General features: G+C 45.2%; 1 protein-coding gene across 1 annotated transcript in view; it reads right to left on the bottom strand.

Moving 5' to 3' along the window:
* Positions 1 to 24,677, bottom strand: part of cdh13 (cadherin 13, H-cadherin (heart)) — a 1,269,498-nt gene that overhangs the window by 186,818 nt on the left and 1,058,003 nt on the right. The window contains exon 8 of the mRNA XM_070898241.1: positions 14,409 to 14,549. Coding sequence (XP_070754342.1) covers positions 14,409 to 14,549 — 141 coding nt within the window. The remainder of the gene's footprint in view (positions 1 to 14,408; positions 14,550 to 24,677) is intronic.

The raw sequence follows: 24,677 nt of genomic DNA, 5'->3' as shown, positions 1-24,677 counted from the left end.
AATTTTGGAGGAGATTGTAAAGGATTCAGCCCTGAATGTTATGTGCATTTAAGATTTATCGATTTATCCTATAAATATGATGGCCCCTCGTTCTCATTTACATGCTACTCATTGATGACGTCTGCATGCAAGGGGTCAGCTTTTACATGTACACTGATTATACCCAGATCTATCTCTCTATCACTGGTCTCAACCCTCTGAATGTCTCTGTGTTAACAGACTGCTTAACTGATGTCCAATCCTGGATGAGTCAAAATTTCTTCCAGCTCAGTATTTGGAAGACCAAAGCCATCATCTACAAGCCCCATTACAAACTCCATTTCCTTACCATGGATTCCAACCACCTCCCACACTCTCATGGTGAATTGCACCACTTGAAATCTTCATGTCCTATTCGGCCCTGAGTTAGTTTCAGTGCCCATATCCTTTTATCACAAAGACATAGAAATGCATGGAAGTTATAAATTGGAAACAGTCCATTCAGTCCAACCAATCCGTGTTGATGTTTACCCTCCATGTGAGTAAATAGCTAACAGCAACTTGCATTTATATAGCACCTTTATCGTAGTAAAATGTCCCAAGACATTTGACAGGAGCGTTAGCAGAGATAATTTGACGTCAAGCCACATAAGGAGATATTAGGGCAGATGCTTGGTCAAAGAGGTAGGTTTTAAGGAGCGCCTTAGGGTTGTAGGGCTGGAGGAAATTACAGAAATAGGGAGGGGCGAGGCCATGGAAGAATTTGAAAACAAGGATGAGAATTTTATAATCGATGTGTTGCTTAACTGGGAGCCAATATAGGTCAGCGAGCACAGGGGTGATGGGTGAATGGGACTTGGTGTAAGTTAGGATACCGGCAGCGAGTTTTAGATGAGATTAAGTTTGTGGAGCTTAAGTCCTAATCACATTTACTCCCTGGTCCCATATTCCTTTATCCTCCCATATCCTTTTATAACCTTCTCCTTCATCGATCTATCCTTCATCCAACTATCTAATCTAACTGCTTACTTTCACACCCACAACATTGAGTAGCTCCACCCTATCTCAGCCCCTTCATTACTGAAGCCATTATACACCTCCAGTTAAATTATTTAAATACTCTCTATCACCTCCAGTTAAATTGTTTAAATACTCTCTTTGCTGGCCTCCCATTGTTGATAAACTCTGCTGCATGTAACCTGTCCTACACAAAGTCCTGCTCACCCATCACTCTCAATCTATTGGCTAACCGGCATCCATTAAATTTAATATCATCATCTTTAAATCCTTCCATGGCCTTGCTCCACCTTATCTCTGCAATCTCCTTCTGTCCCATATCTCCACCAAACATTCCGTTCCTCTGGCTCCAGTTTTTTTGCATCTCCTCATTCCATAATCCCACCACGTTCAGAGATCATTCCGTTGCTTCATTTCCCAGGAGATTAATACTGATCATATTGAGAAAATCCAACATCAAGACTGCAGCCTAAAGCAATATTATTGTCCTGTCACACCAATAGGTTTGAACAAAATTATTCTTTCTTTTAAAGTTCTGATGCAAAGCAATATTATTGTATCAGAGTCTAACTATAGCAGCAACAGGGAATTCTTTTCAAGTACTTTTTCACAGTTTTACATAAACTTATGGTGCTACCTGTGGCTCAGTGGATAGCACTTTTGTCTCTGAGTCAGAGGTTGTGGGTTCAGGGACTTGAGCACAAAAATCTAGGCTGACACTCCTGCACTGTCGGAGGTGCCATGTTGCAGTTGAGACGTTAAACCGAGGCCCCGTCAACTCTCTCAGGTGGATTTAAAAGATCCCATGGCACTATTTTAAAGCAGAGCAGGGGCATTAACCCTGGTGTCCGGGCCAATATTTATCCCTCAATCAACATCACTAGGAACAAATTATTTGGTCATTATCACATTGCTGTTTGTGGGAGCTTGCTGTGCGCAGATTGGCTGCTATGTTTCCTGCATTACAACAGTGACTACACTTCAAAAGTACTTCATTGGCTGTAAAGCACTTTGGGACATCCAGAGTTCATGAAAGGCGCTATATGAATGCAAATCTTTCTTTTTATAGCCAACCGGAGATTCATGGTTTCTCACCATCACTCTACTCTGAACTAAAAATGGCCAGACTTCCAGGCAAACAATAGCATTGTAGGCCTCATAGACCCAGGAAAGGAAATGCAGCGAGTCTGTCCTATGTGCTGGCATCTCGCCCTGTCCAGCGAGTCCGGCACAGGCGTGCAGTAAAATAATAGTGCAAAGGCTTATTACCATGTCCCTGCATGCTTCTCACCCAATGTTGTCTTAACTGGGCCCTTTTAATTGGCCCAGGTGTCCACCTGCCTCATTAATATATGCTAATCAGGCTTCTATGATGGCATTAGGACCTTAAAAGGCATTTTAAAGGCATACTGAGTAGGGCAGCTGCTGTGGGCACCCTGCCAAGTAAAACTTGGTGGGAAGGAACAGGAGACCGTCCAAGGTAAGTCAAAACGTTTAGCAGTATATACAGTTGCCAGTGCACACGCGCGCACGTACACGCACACACACGTTCATACAAAGGCACACACAGGTACATGTGTGTGTATGTTCAGGAGGACCATTCCCCAAAAGACAAAGGATTAAGTCTAGGCTCAGTAGGATCAGGAGCTTTTGAGCAAATCCCATCAGTATCCTGGCAGATAACATGTACATCTTTCTAATACTCTTCCTGAGGTCTGATCGGATCTAAAGAACAATTTCTAAGTTCTGTAGAAATGTTTGTTACATCACAAAGTGTGAGGTTATGCACAATGGCAGAAAAAAAATCAAAGAGCAAGTTATTATGTAAATGGTGAAAAATTGCAAAGTGCTGCAGTACAGCGGGACCTGGGGTTCCTGGTGCATGAAACATAAAAGGTTAGTATTCAGGTACAGCAAGTGATCGGGAAGGCCAATGGAATCTTGCCTTTATTGCAAAGGGGGTGGAGTATAAAAGCAGGGAAGTTTTGCTACAGTTATACAAGGTAGTGGTGAAGTCACACCTGGAATACTGCATACAGTTTTGGCTTTAAGAAAGGATATACTTGCTTTGGAGGCAGTTCAGAGAAGGTTCACAAGGTTGATTCCAGAGATGAGGGGGTTGACTTATGAGGAAAGTTTGAGTAGGATGGGCCTTGCCTCATTGGAATTCAGAAGAATGCGAGGTGATCTTATCAAAACGTATAAGATTATGAGGAGGCTTGACAAGGTGGATGCAGAGAGGATGTTTCCACTGATAGGGGAGACTAGAACTAGAGGGGTATAATCTTAGAATAAGGGGCCGCCCATTTAAAACTGAAATGAGGAGGAATTTCTTCTCTCAGAGGGTTGTAGATCTGTGGAATTCGCTGCGAGAGCTGTGGAAGCTGGGTAGTTGAATAAATTTAAGACAGAGTTAGACAGTTTCTTAACCGATAAGCGAATAAAGGGTTATGGGGAGCGGACAGGGAAGTGGACCTGAGTCCATGATCGGATCAGCCATGATCGTATTAAATGGCGGAGCAGGCTCGAGGGGCCGTATGGTCTACTCCTGCTCCTATTTCTTATGTTCTTATCATGGTCTGGGTGTCCCAGTCAGAGCGCAAAAGGACTAGCTCAGAACAGTCGAGGCAGGAAACTACATTTGCCTTCACCAAGCAAGGTTCCTTCAAAGTTACAAACATGTCACTAATCATTAAAATGAGGATTTATTGTAAAGCAATTAAATCAGAGGAATGTAAATTTATACCGCATCTGAAGGTCACAAATACACATTTATTTGAATAACTCAACTGTAAATGATGAATAACTATTTAACTTTCCTATCATTGCTTTTCATTTTTGAATCAGTGGCAAGTGACATTGATATATATTCCACCAACACAACTTTCACGGCTATTGTTTAATATAAATAGAAGAAAACTATAAGTGGTTATCAGTTGATTGGACTATACATTCTTATGCAAGTCCCAAACACATGGTGGACGATGTTGTGTATCTGTAAAGCATGCAGTCCCATGTTTCGCTACCAGGGAGTGCATCTCCTGAAGTCGCAAGCGATCCCAGCATCCCTTGGGAGCACTGTATACAAGCTGGCCCCTAAGGCCTGTTCCTCACTCTGGAGTGTCTTAATAAAGACTGAGGTCACTGTTACTTTAATTTCCCTGTGTACAGTCTCATCTGTGTTAGGAACACAATAACTGGCAACGAGTATACGAATCAAACACAAAGATGCAGCAAACTGTGGGCATCCTGGAGAAGTTCTCGGAGGGTGAGGACTGGGAAGCCTATGTCGAACGGCTAGACCAGGACTTTGACGCCAACGAGCTGAAGGGAGAAGGAAGTGCTGCAAAAAGGAGAGCGGTCCTCCTCACGGTCTGCGGGGCACCGACCTACAGCAGAATCTTCTGGTTCCGGTGAAACCCACAGGTAAGTCGTATGAGGAGCTGTGTACAATGGTTCGGGAGCATCTTAACCTGAGGGAGAGCATGCTGATGACGAGGTATCGGTTCTACACGTGCCAGCGATCCGAAAGTCAGGAAGTGGCGAGAACGTCGCCGAGCTAAGGCGACTTGCAGGACAATGTGAGTTTGATGGCTACCTGGAGAAAATGCTCAGACTTTTTTTGTACTGGGCATTGGCCATGAGACCATCCTACGAAAACTTTTGATTGTAGAGACACCGACCCTCAGTAAGGCCATTGCAATAGCACAGCCGTTTATGTCCACCAGTGATAACACCAAACAAATCTCTCAGCACACAAGTGCTAGCAATGTTCATAAATTAACTGGAACTGTGTTTGCGAGCAGAAATGTACAGGGCAGAAACTGCGAGTCTGCAACTGCCAGCAGGCCTCAGGTGACCCAGATAACTCAGCGTCCCCAACAAAGGATGAATGCAAGGCAATTCACACCTTATTGGCGTTGTGGAGGCTTCCATTCAGCCTATTCATGCCGCTTCAAAGAGTAAGTTTGCAAGAGCTTTGGAACACCTCCAACGAGCTTGAAGATGAGCTGCAAGCTCTGCAAAACCTGCTAACCACATGTGGCAGAGGAAGATTGGTCCAAAGCAATTTCGAGCCTCAGAGAGAGGAGGCAGATGCTGAAGTACACGGGGTGCACACATTTTCGACGAAATGTCCACCTATAATGCTAAACGTAAAATTGAATGGCTTACCCGTAGCCATGGAACTGGACACTGGCACTAGCCAATCCATCATGAGTAAAAAGATGTTTGAGAGACTGTGGTGCAACAAGGCATTCAGACCAGCCCTGAGCCCCATACACACGAAACTGAGAACGTACAACAAAGAGCTTATCACTGTCCTGGGCAGCGCCATGGTCAAGGTCACCTACGAGGGCACGGTGCAAGAACTGCCACTCTGGATTGTCCCAGGCGATGGCCCCACACTGCTTGGAAGGAGCTGGCTGGGCAAAATCCGCTGGAACTGGGATGACATCCGAGCGCTATCACATGTCGATGAGGCTTCACGTACTCAGGTTCTTAACAAATTTCCTTCCGTTTTTGAGCCAGGCATTGGAAACTTTTCCAGGGCGAAGGTGCGGATCCACTTGGTCCCAGAGGCACGACCCATTCACCACAAGGCGCGAGCGGTACCTCACATGATGTGGGAGAGAGTGGAAATCGAGCTGGACAGGCTGCAACGTGAGGGCATCATCTCCCCAGTGGAATTCAGCGAGTGGGCCAGCCCGATTGTTCCAGTACTCAAAAGTGATGGCACGGTCAGGATTTGCGGCGATTATAAAGTAACTAGTAACTATTAATCGTTTCTCGCTACAGGACCAATACCCACTACCTAAGGCAGGCGACCTATTTGCGACGCTGGCAGGAGGCAAGTCATTCACCAAGCTCGACCTGACTTCGGCCTACATGACTCAGGAGCTGGAGGAGTTTTCGAAGGGCCTCACCTGCATCAACACGCACAAGGGAATGTTCATCTCCAACAGATGCCCGTTTGGAATTCGGTCGGCTGCAGCGATCTTTCAGAGAAACATGGAGAGCCTACTCAAGTCGGTACCACGCACGGTAGTTTTTCAGGACAACATATTGGTCACGGGTCGGGACACCGTCGAGCATCTAAAAAACCTGGAGGAGGTCCTCCAGCGACTGGATTGCATTGGGCTGCGGCTGAAGAGGTCGAAATGCGTCTTCATGGCAACAGAAGTGGAGTTTTTGGGGAGAAAGATCGCAGCGGATGGCATTCGGCCCACAGATGCCAAGACAGAGGCTATCAGGAACGCACCCAGGCCACAGAACGTCACGGAGCTGCGGTCGTTCCTGGGACTCCTCAACTATTTTGGTTACTTCCTACCAGGGTTAAACACCCTGTTAGAACCCCTACATGTGTTATTGCGCAAAGGTGAGAACTGGGTATGGGGAAAAAAAACAAGTCATTGCTTTTGAGAAAGCCAAAAACATTTTATGCTCCAACAAGCTACTTGTTTGGATAACCCATATAAAAGACTTGTGCTAGCATGTGACACGTCGTCGTACGGGGTCGGGTGTGTATTACAACAAGCTAACGTTGCAGGGAAGTTGCAACCTGTCGCCTATGTCTCCAGGAACTTGTCTAAGGCCGAGAGGCCCTACAGCATGATTGAGAAAGAGGCATTAGCGTGTGTGTTCGGGTAAAGAAAATGCATCAATACCTGTTTGGCCTCAAATTTGAGCTGGAAACCGATCACAAGCCCCTCATATCCCTGTTCGCTGAAAACAAGGGGATAAATACTAATACCTCAGCCCGCATACAAAGGTGGGCACTCGCGCTATCAGCGTATAACTATACCATTCGCCACAGGCCAGGCACCGAGAACTGTGCGGATGCTCTCAGTTGGCTACCATTGCCCACCACGGGGGTGGAAATGGCGCAGCCTGCAAACTTGTTGATGGTCATGGAAGTGCTTGAAAATGATAAATCACCTGTCACGGCCTGCCAGATTAGGACTTGGACCAGCCAAGATCCTCTGCTGTCCCTAGTAAAAAAACTGCGTACTGCATGGGAGCTGGGCCAGCATCCCTGTTGAAAGGTAAGAGCTAATCAAGCCGTTCCAGCGGCGAAAGGACGAGCTGTTCATTCAGGTAGACTGCCTGTTGTGAGGTAACCGCGTAGTGCTCCCCAAAAAGGGCAGGGAGACGTTCACCTCGGATCTCCACAGCACACACCCGGATATAGTAATGATGAAAGCGATAGCCAGATCCCACGTGTGGTGGCCCGGTATCGACTCTGACTTAGAGCCCTGTGTACGGCAATGCAGCGTGTGTGCTCAGTTGAGCAACGTGCCCAGAGAGGCACTACTAAGTTTGTGGTCCTGGCCCTCCAGACCATGGTCGAGGATCCATGTCAACTATGCGGGCCCGTTTCTCGGCAAAATGTTCCTGGTGGTGGTGGATGCTTTTTCAAAATGGATTGAATGTGAAATAGTGTCGGGAAGCACCGCCACCGCCACCATTGAAAGCCTGAGGACCATGTTTGCCACCCACGGTCTGCCTGACATACTGGTCAGTGACAACGGGCCATGTTTCACCAGTGCCGAATTTAAAGAATTCATGACCCGCAATGGGATCAAACATGTCACCTCTGCCCCGTTTAAACCAGCCTCCAATGGGCAGGCAGAGCGGGCAGTACAAACAATCAAACAGAGCCTCAAACGAGTCACAGAAGGCTCACTCTAAACCCACCTATTCCAAGTACTGCTCAGCTACCACACGAGACACCACCCGCTCACAGGGTTGCCCCCGGCTGAGCTACTCATGAAAAGGACACTTAAAACCAGACTCTCGTTGGTTCACCCCAACCTGCATGATCAGGTAGAGAGCAGGCGGCAGCAACAAAATGTAAATGATGGTCGCGCCACTGTGTCACGGGAAATTGATCTGAATGACTCTGTGTATGTGCTAAACTATGGATATGGTCCCAAGTGGATCGCAGGCACGGTGATAGCTAAAGAAGGGAGTAGGGTGTTTGTAGTCAAACTAGACAATGGACAAATTTGCAGAAAACATCTGGACTGCCTTGAACAACCCATCACCTTTTTCAAGCCCACAACACACACCCAAAAGATCAACAACACCACCACGGACCAGGAAATCAAACCCTTGACGCCCAACAGCCCAGCAAGGCCAGGCTCACCCAGCAGCCCCGCAGGGCCAACAACACGCCAGCCCAGAGAGGGCACAGCCAACACACAAGAACAGACATTTGTACCGAGGTGGTCCACCAGGGAAAGAAAGGCTCCTGACCGCCTCAACTTGTAAATAGTTTTCACTTTGACTTTGGTGGGGAGTGATGTTGTGTATGTTAAGCATGCACTCCCATGTTCCGCCACCAAAGAGCGCATCCCCTGAAGTCCCAAGGGATTCCAGCATCCCTTGGGAGCACTGTATATAAGCCGGCCCCTAAGGCCTGTTCCTCACTCTGGAGTGTCTTAATAAAGACTGAGGTCACTGTTACTTTAACCTCCCTGCGTGCAGTCTCATCTGTGTTAGGATCACAATAGGCCCTATCCGCGTTAGTAATTCATGCCCCAGCACCAGCTATTGAAGTGACATTTTTTAATTACTTTTTTTGTGTGTGTGAATTTACTTTGACAAAATTGAACAGCTAATGTGTACAAATGGATTATAATAACATCACACTATTGTGTACAATCAATAACAGCATTTGCAATTAAAAGCTATGCATGAAAGATTTTACAAGACAGAATTTGAAGGTATTTTATTTTTTGTGAAATTTAGTACTCATGAAAGCAGAGGCTATTAATGCTGAGGAATGGAGCATTTGCCATTTCAGGCTCAAGCATCAAGCTCTTCCCGGTCAGGAATAGCATCGCAAAGGCAGAGTAAAAGCTACAAAAAATAAACCTGGTCCCAGTCGCAGAAAATCATTTTCTCTGTGTCGGCACACCATTTCCCACTCCTGCTGTCTCTGTGGCCTCTCACCAAGATTACCAATTCAGTACTAATTTGTGCTGTCGGCCTACACCTATTCGGAGGTATGTATAGACTTGTTTGCACTCATTGCATTCAAGTGTCAGCCATGGCTCAGTGGGTAGCACTCTTGTCTGAGAGTCAGAAGGTTGTGGGTCCAAGCCCCACTCCAGAGACTTGAGCCCAAAATATCTAGCCTGGCACTTCAGAGCAGTGTTAGGAGAGTGCTGCACTGTCGGAGGTGCCATGTTTCAGATGAGACGTTAAACCGAGGCCCTGTCTGTTCTCTCAGGTGGACGTAAAAGATCCCATGGCACTATTTCGAAGAAGAAGATCACAGGAGTGGTCTCCGGTGTCCTGGCCAATATTTTTCCATCAATCAACATAACAAAAACAGAATGCCTGGTCATTACCACATTGCTGTTTGTAGGAGTTTGCTGTGCTCAAATTGGTTGCCACGGCTGCCATGTTTCCTACATTACAACAGTGACTACACTTCAAAAGTACTTAATTGGCTGAAAAGCATTATGGGACATCCTGAGGTAATAAAAGATGCTATATAAATGCAAGTCTTTCTTTTTTTCACCCAAGACTCTTACCACCAGCAGAGAGAACAGACCATCATCCCCGGGTTATACATGTGAAAGACATTATGCGAAACAACTGCCTTACACGTTCCCTGAAGGATTATTCTTGTTCATCATCTCATGCCAGAATATAAAATGCCAAAATACATTTTTTTTTTAATGCAGTACTCTTTATTTAGTATGCAGTGTATTAACATATCCTTTCACAATTTTTTTCCCAAGATGATAGAACCTCTCAAGAAGAATGAAAATTAATAGCGAGAAGGCAGATAGATGATATGGATCTAATCAAATCCATATGAGGATTAGTCGGAGGTGCATATGGTGGGATTAGCTGCCACTGGATTGGATGGTAGATGACCCCTGGTCCCTATAGGAGACTGACATTGGAAGCTCTTGGATGGGAGGGGGGTGGGGGGGGTGAAGTTCTTTAAAGTGCTGCTGACAAGCGTTGATGGAAACCTTTAAAGGGATGCGGGCAGTTGCTGTTAAATGGCCAGATATGGAAGGAAAAATTGTTTCAGCCTTTAAAAAGGCTGTAAATATTTTAATGCATATTTGAACCATTCCAAAAGCTATTTGGGCAAATTACTCGCTGGTCATTGCAGTGATTAGCATACTAAATGTAAAGGCTGGAGATAAAATCAGTGGGCTATTGATAGAGCAATGCAGCACTCAAACCCTGTTTGATGGCTGATAAAATGGAGGTGCTTCTGTATGAGTTAGGTACAATGATGGTCACCCTTTTGCCATACAAGGACACTGTCAATTTGTGGATTTATTTGCTGGTACTGTAGTATGGTGGTTATGTTACCAGACTAGTAATTCAGAGGCCTGGACCAATAATTAGAGTTCAAATAGCACCATAGCAGTTTGAGATTTTGAATCCAGGTTTAAAAAATCTGGAAATAAATAAAATAAATAACTGGTATCATTAAAAGTGATCATGAAGCTGTCAGATTGTCCTAAAAACCCAACGGGTTCATTAATGCCCTTTAGGAATGGAAACCTGATATCCTTACCCGGTCTGGTCGATAAGAACATAAGAAATAGGAACAGGGGTAGGCCATACGGACCCCCGAGCCTGCTCCGACATTCAATAAGATCATGGCTGATCTGATCATGGACTCAGCTCCACTTCCCCGCCCACTCCCCATAACCCCTTATCCCCTTATCGTTTAAGAAACTGTCTATTTCTGTCTTAAATTTATTCAATGTCCCAGCTTCCATAGCTCTCTGAGGCAGCGAATTCCACAGATTTACAACCCTCAGAGAAGAAATTTCTCCTCATCTTTGTTTTAAATGGGCGGCGCCTTATTCTAAGATCGTGCCCTCCAGTTCTAGTCTCCCCTACCAGTGGAAATATCCTCTGTGCATCCACCTTGTCAAGCCCCCTCATAATCTTATACGTTTTGATAAGATCACCTCTCATTCTTTTGAATTCCAATGAGGAGAGGCCCAACCTACTCAACCTTTCCTCATAAGTCAACCCCCTCATCCCCGGAATCAGCCTAGTGAACCTTCTCTGAACTGCCTCCAAAGCAAGTATATCCTTTCGTAAATATGGACAGCAAAATTGCACGCAGTATTCCAGGTGTGGCCTCACCAATACCTTATATAGCTGTAGCAAGACTTCCCTGCTTTTATACTCCATCCCCTTTGCAATATGTGACTTCAGTTCCAAACCAACATGGTTTAATCTTAACTGCCCTTTGAAATGGTCGAGCAAGCCATTCAGTTGTATCAAACTACTACCAGCAGTTCAAGAAAGTGGCCCACCACCACCTTCTCAGGGCACGTATAGATGAACAATAAACGAGACCTTGCCAGTGTCGCCCACATCATGAGCATGAAAGACTTTTAAAACAGAACACAACCAAGAAGTCAGTCAGGCAGAAATGCTGCTCGAAGGTTAAAAAAACACAAGAGAATGTAGGGAGTGAGGTCCTGCCCTGGGTTATAGCGCAGAATACGGAGTCACTATTCTGTTGAAGTCAAGCAAGGTGATCCATTGATTTGGAGAAAGAGGGCATTTTTTTTATTTTAGTAATTTTACATAGATAGAATTGTACTAAGCAACTCTGATCATAACTGTTGCTCTGCATGTCTCACTTTACTGTGGAATAAAGCTGCTGAACAATTCAAACCAAATTTCACCTCATTTAATGTTAACAGTTTGCCTTTGGAGAGATTGAACAAACACACGTGCAAATATCTAGTTCAGGTCGCAATGGGGTTCCACTGTTGCTCCCCTGGGTCCCACTACCATACAAGTAGATGTAGGGCAGTGTGAGTCAACTCCCATAAAGGCAAGATGCACAGAGCACTTATGGAAGCAAATTATGTCACTGAGCCCAAGAAGGTATCTAGGGATGATATGACTTTGTAACAAGCACCTACCACAGAAAATTGAAAGAAGAAAGAGCTTGCATTTATATAATGTCTTTCAGAACGTTCCAAAGGGCTACACAGCCAATGAAGGACTTTTGAAGTACAGTCACTGTTGCAATAGCAGTAGTATTACAAGGAATAGTATGAGGCATTGGAAGGCCTGCCAAGGAGTTTCACCACTTTGGCTGAAAGTTTGGAGGAGTCCACTTCCAGCCTGTGTGGTGTCATCTGGCATGGCTTCAGCACTCTGCAGTACGTGGAAGAGAGTGTGATCACCGTGAGGGATGCTGCAGCTAGACCCTCACAACAGGAGTCCATGTTGATATATTTCATCAGTATGTGCATTCGTCCTTCAACTTACAACATATCAAGACCACACACAATGAAGATTCATTAAATTTGGTTCAAATATTGTAAATGCCAGGAAAATTCATCTGGATATGGTGCAGAATATGATAGTTGTGTACAAATGGTGCGGGATGCATGGATGCTGATAAAAGATTGTGGACAATATTGGGTTGGTTACTAATGGGCAAGGTAGCAAGCATTGACGTGCATAATTCTATATTTATGGTTAAAGACCAGTTGCATATTCATGGGGTAGATCCTCTTTGTACTCATGACGAGCAAGATATTGGGGATAAGAACCGGATGTATAGCATCAATGCGCTTTGGGAATCCAGAAAATGGTGACAATGGTATAGACAAAAAAGGCACCCAAGACCTGGAAGATGCTATCGTGTACTGCAGTAATCTTTAGCCGTTGTTTGTAGGACTGAGTGGCATACAAGTTGAAGGTAGGTGTTACTAACCAAGCTATCCTTATCCTGGAATTGATCTTCCGTGTGGTTATAGGAAACAATATAGTTTTGAGATAGTCTGTGACAGAGCTAATAAGGGGCAACACCACCCCATTTGTGACTTAAAATGGAGCAATAGTGGAATCAGCATCAAGTGGTGTGTTGCTGTCCCTCCCAATTCTTGGACGTACCTCTCTTCTGGAGGTCCATTTTTTAAAATATATTTAGATATGTTTGCACTAATTTAGATATTTTCTGAACATATTTTTGCACATAACAGGTGCTCAGATTCTGAACACTAAAAGGACCCTTGTGTGCAAGCCTGGTCCTTATCTTGTTTCAATGTCTTCAACAGTTTTATCTCTTCCTTATCAGTACATAGAACTTACAGCACAGAAACAGGCCATTCGGCCCAACTGGTCTATGCCAACATTTATGCTCCACATGAGCCTCCTCCCACCTTACTTCAACCAACCCTATCAGTATATCACTAATTACTATTGTTCTTAAAATGTTCTCATTTCTGGAAAATCAACCCTCACTTCCAGTTCGCAAACATGCCCATTTACGTATTGTTTAAAAAAAACATTTTTAAACTGGCTCAAGTAAATATATCTACTTTATTATTGTATATTAATATGTAATAGGGTCATTTTATGAGTGTGTGAACAGCAAGGAACGTCAGCTGTCATCAGTACACATCAGAAGATTAAGCCTAAAATCTATCCTTTGCTGTTAACCATTCACTTGTTTCTGATACCATTGATCAATTACTAATGTATATGTTTTAGCAGACAGATGTTAATTGCCTGTAAATTTATAATCACTTCGTTATTTCTGATCAGTTGAGAGTGATGAGCATTTTAATCGTGTGTTTTAATGTGGAACATATAGGGTTCGAAATTCGCTATTGCTGTTTTTGAGGCGGTGTCACCGCCTGACTGCTGATTTTAGGTGCAGGCTCAAACTGCCAAATTCAGTTTTTATGCCCAAAGATGAGAGAGCAGCACTAAAAAGTGGTGTTGCACACTCATCCTCGGGTGGGAGCTCAGGAGGCCGAATGAATTTCGCAATGGGAGGCTGTCGCCGTGCTAGCTGGAAAATGGGATGAAAAGGGAAGATAGATAAAAAACCTCAAACTTCTCTGACTTACACACGTCCCCACTGTTACAACTAATGAAAAGAAGATAAAATAAATGAAGAAAAAAAACTTACCTTGATCTCTGGGCGAATACCCCCGGGCACCACAATGTTCTCTCCACTTTTCCCAGGTAGTACAAACCAAATATCGTGGGAGCGGTGCCAAGGGGGCGTTGCATGCTGAATGACGTCACCACGTGGGTGGCATTAGACGGCGCAGTGTTACCTCTTGGCACCTCTACCAAAGAGCCTACCGAATTTCTCCCGAGCTGTGGACGGCGCTTAACACCGATGGTAGGCCTTTGTCGCCTGCTAGTCGCCTAGCACCGGTGATAACGGGCGGCGTTATAAAGGGAATTTCGACCCCATAATGTTGCCAATTAAATAAATAGACTTCGTCAGTTGCAGTGCCAATTGCTGCAATACTTATATAATGATCAAAAGTGTACAGTATTACAGAACTGCTACAATAGTAAAAATGCAATTCACTATCCAACAGATGATAAATATTAACTGTAGAAATGGTAACATAGTAATAATGTCTACTTACCATCGATTTAGTGAATACAGGTGCATGGTCATTCTTGTCATCAATGATGATGGTTGCTGTTGCTGTGCCAGTCAATCCCACGTCACTGCCTGCCATGTCTTTAGCTTGGACTATCAACTCATACTTGCATACTTCCAGAGTCTAATAGAAAAGAAAAGCATCAATATTAGAATACTACTGTTTATGTCACCATTGGATGAAAAACGTCACTAGTATCACACGTGTCACAGCTACGGCTTAGTGGGCAGCACTCTCACCTCCGAGTCAGGAGATTGTGGGTTCAAGTCCCACTTCAGGGACTTGAGCACATAAATCTAGGCTGACACTGCAGTGCAGTGCTGAGGGAGTGCTACACTGTCGGATGTACCATCTTTCGGATGAGATGTTAAACCGAGGCCCTGTTTGCATTCTCAGGTGGTTGTAAAAGATCCCATGGCACTATTTCAAAGAAGAGCAGGGGAGTTCTCCCCGGTGTCCTGGCCAATATTTATCCCTCAATCAACTTAACAAAAACAGATTATCTGGTCATTATCACATTGCTGTTTGTGAGGGTTTGCTGTGCGCAAATTGGCTACCGCATTTCTAACATTACAACAGTGACTACACTCCAAAAGTACTTCATTGGCTGTAAAGCGCTTTGAGATGTTCAGTGGTAGTGAAAGGCGCTATATAAATGCAAATCTTTCTTTCTTTATATGATAGAAGAAAATTATAGTCAGATGTATGTAAGCAGAAATATATGTAGCTGGTAGAAATGGTGGTGGAGATTTTCTTGTCCATTCTGCCCAGCTTACTTAAAAATGGGGTGATAACAGGAACAAAATAGCCTATTTATTGTACAGGTTGAATCTCCCTTATCCGGATCCCTCAGGGCCTGGCCTGTTCTGGATAAGAGATTTTTCCGGACAAGAGGTGGTCACGTTAAATCGGATGGTTCAGGTACTGAGCAAGGGGATATCGGGGCTGTCTGGCTTGGGGCTACAAGTGCGGCAGAGAGATTATGGGGGGGGAAGGAAAGAGGGGGGGTGGTGGATTGTGGGGTCAGGCAGCGAGGAAGGACTTCAATTTGTTCATGTTGGACCTCTGCGCATGCGTCACCCAGTGGTCGGGAATAGTTCTGGACGAGGGGTGGTTCCGGATAAGGGAGTTCTGGATAAGGGAGGTTCAACCTGTAATGCCATTCTGATCTTCAAGTGGACCTCAATCCTGGTGGCCCTAGCACCTGTAGGAAACAGACAGATGCCTCATGAATATATGTTAGGCGGAGGCAGAAGATGTAGTTGCAATCGCTGATATAATTTTTGTCTGTTTCCATTGGAATACTGCCAAATCCTCCACCTACCAAACATGCACGGCAGAAGTCGGGAGGACTCCACTTTGAGTGTACGTTAAAACGGACCCTTGGCTACAGTCAGGAAAAGCTGGGAGCAGGTTCGGCATTCATTGTTAATGCAGTTGCTTGTGGGTTTTGACTCTTACAGGCTTCCATATTTAATCTACTTGCTGCAAATTTCTTGCCCCCAGATTGGTGACCCACAGCAATATGCGTCAGGGGAATCCGACATAAGGTTCCCGAAAATTGCTTTATTACTGGTGTTGAAAACTAAATTAAAGAATGAATGAATCAGAGGAGCTTCAGTATATTCACTGGATGAGTATGCTTTTTTAATTTGCTATTCTTGTCAAAACACAATTTTAAAGTCTGCCTTGTGCTGATTAGTTTTCATGAGCAGTACATGTGATTTGCTTGGCTGACTTTAGCTTTCTAAAAGTGACAAAGATCCATTTAAAGTGAGCACCACAGCTTTAAGAATCTGGACTAAGCTTCAGGATTGTGAATTTCAAATGTGGTGTTTGCTACATGCACACTTGTCTTTCAATTCCAGCAACAGCATCTGCAACACCATCATTCTTCCTAAAATGGTTACTGATGCAGTTAATTGTAATATAACTGACACCTTCTCCTTGTGCTTCAATGATAAATCACGGAGAAGCATCATCAATTGTAATTCTCTTGTCATTGTAGCTATGAAATTACCCGGATTGTGACAGCCGACCCTATGATGAAATTGAAGAGTCTCTTCATCTCAGTGGACCCGAATGAAGGATTGATGAGAATATTCCCTTCACAATCCAGAGAGCAAAGATTTGAATCTCAGAGCTATTTGGTACACAAACTTACCTGCCTCAATCCTAACAGCTATATCTCCTTTAAGACAAACCCTGTGGTGCAGTGCCCTGGACAGTGCAGATAAATGGCATTGCTTATCTATAAGTGGGCCTCCCATTGAATTATTGTCGATAAGCATTGGTGGCATGGATGAGAAGTTTGTAGCATAATCTTGATGTAGCTGAGGCTGAAGAACAATTTACTGAAACCATCCAATCGATTGACTGTCAGGCCAAGGAGCTAACTATTCAACTTATTAATAAAGCAGACTCAAGAAAGGGGCTCTTAGCTTGCTCCTTGCTGTTTGTCGAAAATTTTAACTGTTTCAAAAGCACAAATAAAGGCTTTTGTACATACAAGCACATGCAATTAACTCTGGAACATCATCGTTCATTTTTATTACTGAAGCTTTCGGGTTCTGTACACATCGAAACACATGTTAATTTTAATCAGACATCTCGTTTGTTCTGTTTCCTACATTAAGGAAACTCTTGTAATGTTGAGATCTCTTGTTCCATTCTTAGTTATGATTATAACTGCTGGCAAATACAGCAGGCAATTGCGTTGAAACTTTGGGCCAGTGGAAAACTACAATCATGTCGTTTATCACAATCCACTCATTTATTAATAAAATTGAAAAAACAAATGTGTAAGATTTATTGCTGTTCTCTATGTGTGGACCATTTCACTGTCTTAGGGATTTGCAAGTATTTAATGCCTTTCCAATGTTCAAGCTCTGCGAATTCCCTTCTTAAACCTCTGCACATCTCTACCTTGCTCTCCTTGTTTAAGACGCCCCTTAAAATCTACCTCTTTGACCAAGCGTTTGGTCACCTACGTTATTGGCCCTGAATTTGCGGTGGAAGGTTTCCTGCAGAGAAATGCCTCTGATTCACAAAGAAGATCTGTGCCTACCTGGGGCCTCGGGATCCGTGGCAACTCACGCTCCTGGGCCTCTCCGGATATGTGCAGATAGAGACCCATGTATCCCAGGGGCGCATGCGGTTCGTAAACGTCCTTGGGATCATGTGGGCTTGCCCAACCAATAAAAGAAGTGAATCCCAGTTTATACTTATGGAGATTCCGTATGTACAGAATCACCATAAGCATGAATGAGAATTTCCCCCAATAAATTGAAAAATAATAATTTAAATGTTTTAAAGGTGCTAAAAATAACCATACTTCTTTGTACAGGTTTTTAAATGATTGAAAAAAATGTTTTTTAAAGCTATTTTTATGTTCATTTAAACTCTTACGCTGGTAAAAGCAGGCCTTACACCTGCTTTCACCAGGAGTAAGAAGTTCACGGACATCGCTGAGCAGAAGTTGGACAAATAGCCCAACTCTCCACTCACGGATGCCCTTTTCCCAGTGATGCGTGGATCTGTCAAGAAGATTCTTGACAGATCGCAAGTTCCGGGTTTTTGTGTGTGCGCTTCATGCACGAAAACCCAGAACCGATGTAGCCCTTACTGATGCGTATGCAACTGTAAGGGCCGCAAAATACGGACCAATATCTCCTTGGGCCCAAGTTTCCACACGATAAAAAACGGGCGCCCCTCCGAGCTGGGCGCCCATTGTTTCTCGCGCCTAAAAAAAAACTCGCGATTCTGGAGCGTTCTGCAGCTCCTTGTCTGCCTGGCGCGGCGCCCAGGGGGCGGAGCCTACACTCGCGTCGATTTTGTAAGTGGGAGGGGGCGGGTACTATTTAAATTAGTTTTTTTTCTGCCGGCAACGCTGCGCGTGCGCGTTGGAGCGTTCGCACATGCTCAGTGTGAAAAAACATTGGCACTCGGCCATTTTTGTAGTTCTTTGTAGCTGTTTAATTTTTGAACATTTTTTTAATAAAAGCACATTGCCATCAGCACATCAGCACTTGCAGCCTTCTCACTGTCTCCTTCCCCCCCTCCCCCGCGGGAAGAATGGGCGCCTCCCCCCCCCCCCCCACGGGAAGAACGGGCGCCTCCTCTCCCCCCGCGGGAAGACGGGCGCCTCCTCTCCCCCCGCGGGAAGAACGGGCGCCTCCTCCCCCCACCCCCCCACGGGAAGAACGGGCGCCTCCCCCCCCCCCCGCGGGAAGAACGGGCGCCTCCCCCCCCCCCCTGCGGGAAGAACGGGCGCCTCCTCCCCCCCCGCGGGAAGAATGGGCGCCTCCCCCCCCCCCGCAGGAAGAATGGGCGCCTCCTCCCCCCCCCGCGGGAAGAACGGACGCCTCCCCCCCCCCCGCGGGAAGAACGGGCGCCTCCTTCCCCCCCCCGCGGGAAAGAACGGGCGCCTCCTCTCCCCTCCCCCCCCCACGGGAAGAACGGGCGCCTCCCCCCCCCCGCAGGAAGAACGGGCGCCTCCCCCCCCCCCGCAGGAAGAACGGGCGCCTCCCCCCCCCCCGCGGGAACAACGGGCGCCTCCCCCCCCCCCCGCAGGAAGAACGGGCGCCTCCTCCCCTTCCCGCGGGAAGAACGGGCGCCTCCTTCCCCCCCCCGCGGGAAAGAACGGGCGCCTCCTCCCCCCCCCGGGAAAGAACGGGCGCCTCCTCCCCCCCCCGGGAAAGAACGGGCGCCTCCTCCCCCCCCCGCGGGAAGAACGGGCGCCTCCTCCCCCCCCCGGGAAAGAACGGGCGCCTCCTCCCCCCCCCCCCCCCCCCCCCCGCGGGAAGAACGGGCGCCTCAGGCTGACTGCAGCATTCTCCCTGCCTGAAGCACTTTCACACAGGTAGGAAGATGGTTTATTTAATCTTTTCTTTGCTTATAAATGTTTATTCAGGTTGGATTTATTTGTATAATATTTGTAGAAGTATAAATAAGGATTTATTGTAGAATTTAATGACTTCCCTTCCCCCCCCGCCTCCCCCCCACCTCGTTCTGGACGCCTAATTTGTAACCTGTGCCTGATTTTTTAATGCGTAGAACAGGTTTTGTTCAGTTCTACAAAAATCTTCACTTGCTCCATTCTAACTTAGTTTGGAGTACGTTTTCACTGTGGAAACTTTGAAATCAGGCGTCAGTGGCCGGACACGCCCCCTTTTGAAGAAAAAATTCTGTTCCAAAGTAGAACTGTTCTACCTGACTAGAACTGCAGGAAGAAAAATGTGGAGAATTGCGGTTTCTAAGATAGTCCGTTCTCCACCAGTTGCTCCTAAAAATCAGGCGCAAATCATGTGGAAACTTGGGCCCAAGTATGTGGTTCGGTATCAAATTTTGTTGAAGTGCCTTGGGACACATTACTATGCTAAAGATGCTATATAAATGCAAGTTGTTGTTGTTGGTAAGGTGGCCTTTTATATCATTTGTTTTTTGCTTTTCTGTTGAGCAGTTTTCAGATCGAACACGCGCTGTTTCTTCTCCATCTCTTCTTTTGAAATGAGACCTGCTTATCTTTCAGCTTTCAGTTGTGATGAAGCGTATTCATCCAAAACCTGTAATTTCTCTTTCCAGATGCTGATGGACTGCTGTGTTTTCTCAGCCGTTTTTGCTTCAGATTTCCAGCATCTGTAGCTTCTAAACTCTCTAGTATAACTGTTTATTCAAACAGATAGAAACATAGAAACATAGAAAATAGGTGCAGGAGCAGGCCATTCAGCCCTTCTAGCCTGCACCGCCATTCAATGAGTTCATGGCTGAACATGAAACTTCAGTACCCCCTTCCTGCTTTCTCGCCATACCCCTTGATCCCCCGAGTAGTAAGGACTTCATCTAACTCCCTTTTGAATATATTTAGTGAATTGGCCTCAACTACTTTCTGTGGTAGAGAATTCCACAGGTTCACCACTCTCTGGGTGAAGAAGTTTCTCCTCATCTCAGTCCTAAATGGCTTACCCCTTATCCTTAGACTGTGACCCCTGGTTCTAGACTTCCCCAACATTGGGAACATTCTTCCTGCATCCAACCTGTCCAAACCCATCAGAATTTTAAACGTTTCTATGAGGTCCCCTCTCACTCTTCTGAACTCCAGTGAATACAAGCCCAGTTGATCCAGTCTTTCTTGATAGGTCAGTCCCACCATCCCGGGAATCAGTCTGGTGAATCTTCGCTGCACTCCCTCAATAGCAAGAATGTCCTTCCTCAAGTTAGGAGACCAAAACTGTACACAATACTCCAGGTGTGGCCTCACCAAGGCCCTGTACAACTGTAGCAACACCTCCCTGCCCCTGTACTCAAATCCCCTCGCTATGAAGGCCAACATGCCATTTGCTTTCTTAACCGCCTGCTGTACCTGCATGCCAACCTTCAGTGACTGATGTACCATGACACCCAGGTCTCGTTGCACCTCCCCTTTTCCTAATCTGTCACCATTCAGATAATAGTCTGTCTCTCTGTTTTTACCACCAAAGTGGATAACCTCACATTTATCCACATTATACTTCATCTGCCACGCATTTGCCCACTCACCTAACCTATCCAAGTCACTCTGCAACCTCATAGCATCCTCCTCGCAGCTCACACTGCCACCCAACTTAGTGTCATCCGCAAATTTGGAGATACTACATTTAATCCCCTCGTCTAAATCATTAATGTACAATGTAAACAGCTGGGACCCCAGCACAGAACCCTGCGGTACCCCACTAGTCACTGCCTGCCATTCTGAAAAGTACCCATTTACTCCTACTCTTTGCTTCCTGTCTGACAACCAGTTCTCAATCCACGTCAGCACACTACCCCCAATCCCATGTGCTCTAACTTTGCACATTAATCTCCTGTGTGGGACCTTGTCGAAAGCCTTCTGAAAGTCCAAATATACCACATCAACTGGTTCTCCTTTGTCCACTTTACTGGTAACATCCTCAAAAAATTCCAGAAGATTTGTCAAGCATGATTTCCCTTTCACAAATCCATGCTGACTTGGACCTATCATGTCACCATTTTCCAAATGCGCTGCTATGACATCCTTAATAATTGATTCCATCATTTTACCCACTACTGAGGTCAGGCTGACCGGTCTATAATTCCCTGCTTTCTCTCTCCCTCCTTTTTTAAAAGATGACACAGCTGTTCATTTCAATGGCATTGGAGGAGCTCATTCTAACTTTCAGTTCTGTCTCTCTGGCTACCACATTCCTTTCATAAAATCCAGAGTGTAATAGGGTAATAAACTTTCATTATCCTGATCAATTAAAGCAAAATGTCATCGTCAACACTGCTTGACAATTGTCCCTAGCCTTATATCTGCAGACCCCTGTTCTCATTAACACCGGTTCTGTTTCTACACTACATATCTGTCTTTAATTAGATGACTATTTAACTAAAGAAATCTAATAATCGGAATGCCCTCATGTCACCAGTTTAATTAAGAGCTGGTTACAAAGTTCCAGAAAATGTATTGCCATGTGTTTTTCTTTTGATGTGGCTGTTACATGATACTAACACGACATTTATTTACAGACCATTCATTTATTCAGGCCGCACTGAGACATTCTGCAGACATGGCGGTGCCATTGTGAATAAGCTATTTATATCCATTAGATTAATGAGGGTTAGTAATCCTATGCTCAGTTCAGTGATGCTGCATGCGATCACTGGTAGACAGTCAAAGCAGATGATGCTTTAGGTGAAGGATGCCTGTGCAACCTTTGCTTCCTCTTCTCTTTCTCTAGATGCGCCACAGAAATGTGAGCCAGTCTTCAGTACATCTAACCATGCCGTCACGTCACATCACATGCCATCACGACCTCGCTGCCTCCCAAGAGCCAGCTCAGATGCATACATTACAGAGTTTTAGAGAGTGAACTAGAAGGGAGTGTACTGACCTACATTGGCTTCCAGTTAAGCAATGCCTCGATTTCAAAATTCTCATCCATAATTTCAAATCTCTCCATGGCCTTGCCCCTCCCTATCTCTGAAATCTCCTCTAGTCCCACAACCCCCCAAGATGTCTGCACTCCTCTAATTCTGCCTTCTTGAGTATCCCTGATTATAATCGCTCAACCATTGGTGGCCGTGCCTTCTGTTGCTCAGGGCCTAAGCCCTGGAACTCACTGCCTAAACCTCTCTGCCTCTCTACCTCTCTTTCCTCCTTCAAGATGCTCCTTAAAATCTACTTCTTTGACCAAGCTTTTGGTCACCTGCCCTAATTTCTCCTTATGTGGCTCGGTGTCAGATTTTTTGTCTCATAATATCCCTGTGAAGCGTTTTGGGATGTTTCACTATGTTAAAGATGCTTTATAAATACAAATGTTGTTGTTGTTATACTGGGTGAGACACAGAGCACGAGTGAGCAGGAGCCAGCAGGTGGTGGGGCACAGGTGGAGTAGGCCCTCTTGTGTCCTGCCTTGGATGATGACCCTGAGGATTGAAGAGAAGGATGATTTCTGAGTAACCAACATTCATTCAGGCATTGGGCCCATGTCAAGTTGAGTTTTGGATGAGCTTATATTTATAGAATGTGGATGATGACAGGCTTGCCAGGAGAGCAATGCCATATTCTCTTCAGATATTGTCAGAATTTTCCCTGGTCACTTTGCTCCTCTTCAAGGAAGGCCAAGTATAGCAGAATGCCCAGAGATAATGGCACTCTCACTGGTACTCAAAGGGGAATTCCCCTTTAAATGATAGCTGAGAGCCGTTTAAACTCTTCTCACTCTAGAATGACAGGCACAAGCTTTAGTTATAATTTCCCTGAAGTTCAAAACCTGAACTGATATCCACAGTAAATCCACTCCTGCTATGAGCATTCTCCCAATTAAACATAGAAATCTCATCTTAATGCATAACAAATTAGTTTGCTGCCTTACGGAAGACTCAACTCTTCCATAAATCTGACAACTGGGTGAAACTGTTCTGTATTGCGAGGCCTTATGCCCGATGAAAGGAAGGATGGGATGATGGGAAATCTCACAGATGGCATCACACGATCATCCCAACCTCATTTGGTGTCATGTGTGGTTTAAAATGAATCTGATGGTGTACAGATATTTTGACTGGCTGGCCCACAGCTGGGATCATTACATAAAACGATATTTAGGCAACACTAGGACTAGCACCTCCGAGCCATTTATAGAAAGGTGAACACTGAGCAGCAGAGGCAGAAAACAAAGAGAAGAAGAAGCATAGGACGTGAGCATAAGTCCTGTATTAAGAAAACAGGCTGGAAGGGTTTGGAGAGGGAGTCCCAGAGGATGGGGGCACACTGGCTGATGGATGGTGTGGAGATAGCAGGGTTACAAGTAATAGTGGGGTTACAAGTAATAGTGGGGTTACAAGTAACAGTGGGGTTACAAGTAATAGTGGGGTTACAAGTAACAGTGGGGTTACAATAATAGTGGGGTTACAAGTAATAGTGGGGTTACAAGTAATAGCGGGGTTACAAGTAACAGTGGGGTTATAAGCAACAGTGGGGTTACAAGTAACAGTGGGGTTACAAGCAATAGTGGGGTTACAAATAACAGTTGGGTTACAAGAAATAGTGGGGTTACAATAATAGTGGGGTTACAAGTAACAGTGGGGTTACAATAATAGTGGGGTTACAAGTAATAGCGGGGTTACAAGTAATAGCTGGGTTGCAAGTAATAGCGGGGTTTCAAGTAATAGTGGGGTTAGAAGTAATAGCGGGGTTACAAGTAACAATGGGGTTACAAGAAGCTGAAAGCATTAACTGGGATGTACAGCTAAAAGAGATTACAGAGGGAGGGTGCGAAGGAGCTTTAACATGAAGATGAACTCACAACCACAAGGAGTAGTTGAGGTGAATTGTAGAGATGTATTTAGGGGGAAGCTAGGTAAATACATGAGTGAGAAATGAATCAAAGGATATGATGATGGGGTTAAATGAAGAAGGGTGAAAGGAGGCTCATGTTGAGCATAAACTCCAGCATGGACCTGTTGGGCTGAATGGCCTGTTTCTGTGCTGTAAATACTATGTAATTCTATGCAATCTTCTTGTCAATGCACTGGAGTACAGCAAGCCAACACAGCGTGGTGATGAAACTGTATTTTGCAATCTTTTTCCTCCTCTTTTTACTGACAGCTTTTTCTCCAACCTGCTGCTCTCCTCAAGGTGTTGACTGCCTGTTAAGTTGTGGTTTCACAGGGGCCAATCACCCTCTGCTAATTCTTTATTCCTGATGTATTGAACTTAAGTAGCAAGTGCTCGCGGTGCTAATGATTAGG

The sequence above is a fragment of the Pristiophorus japonicus genome, chromosome 13 (genome assembly GCF_044704955.1).
Source record: "Pristiophorus japonicus isolate sPriJap1 chromosome 13, sPriJap1.hap1, whole genome shotgun sequence".
Lineage (NCBI taxonomy): Eukaryota > Metazoa > Chordata > Chondrichthyes > Pristiophoridae > Pristiophorus > Pristiophorus japonicus.
Note: the sequence above shows the minus strand (reverse complement) of the source record. Positions and strands in the feature narration are given on the sequence as shown.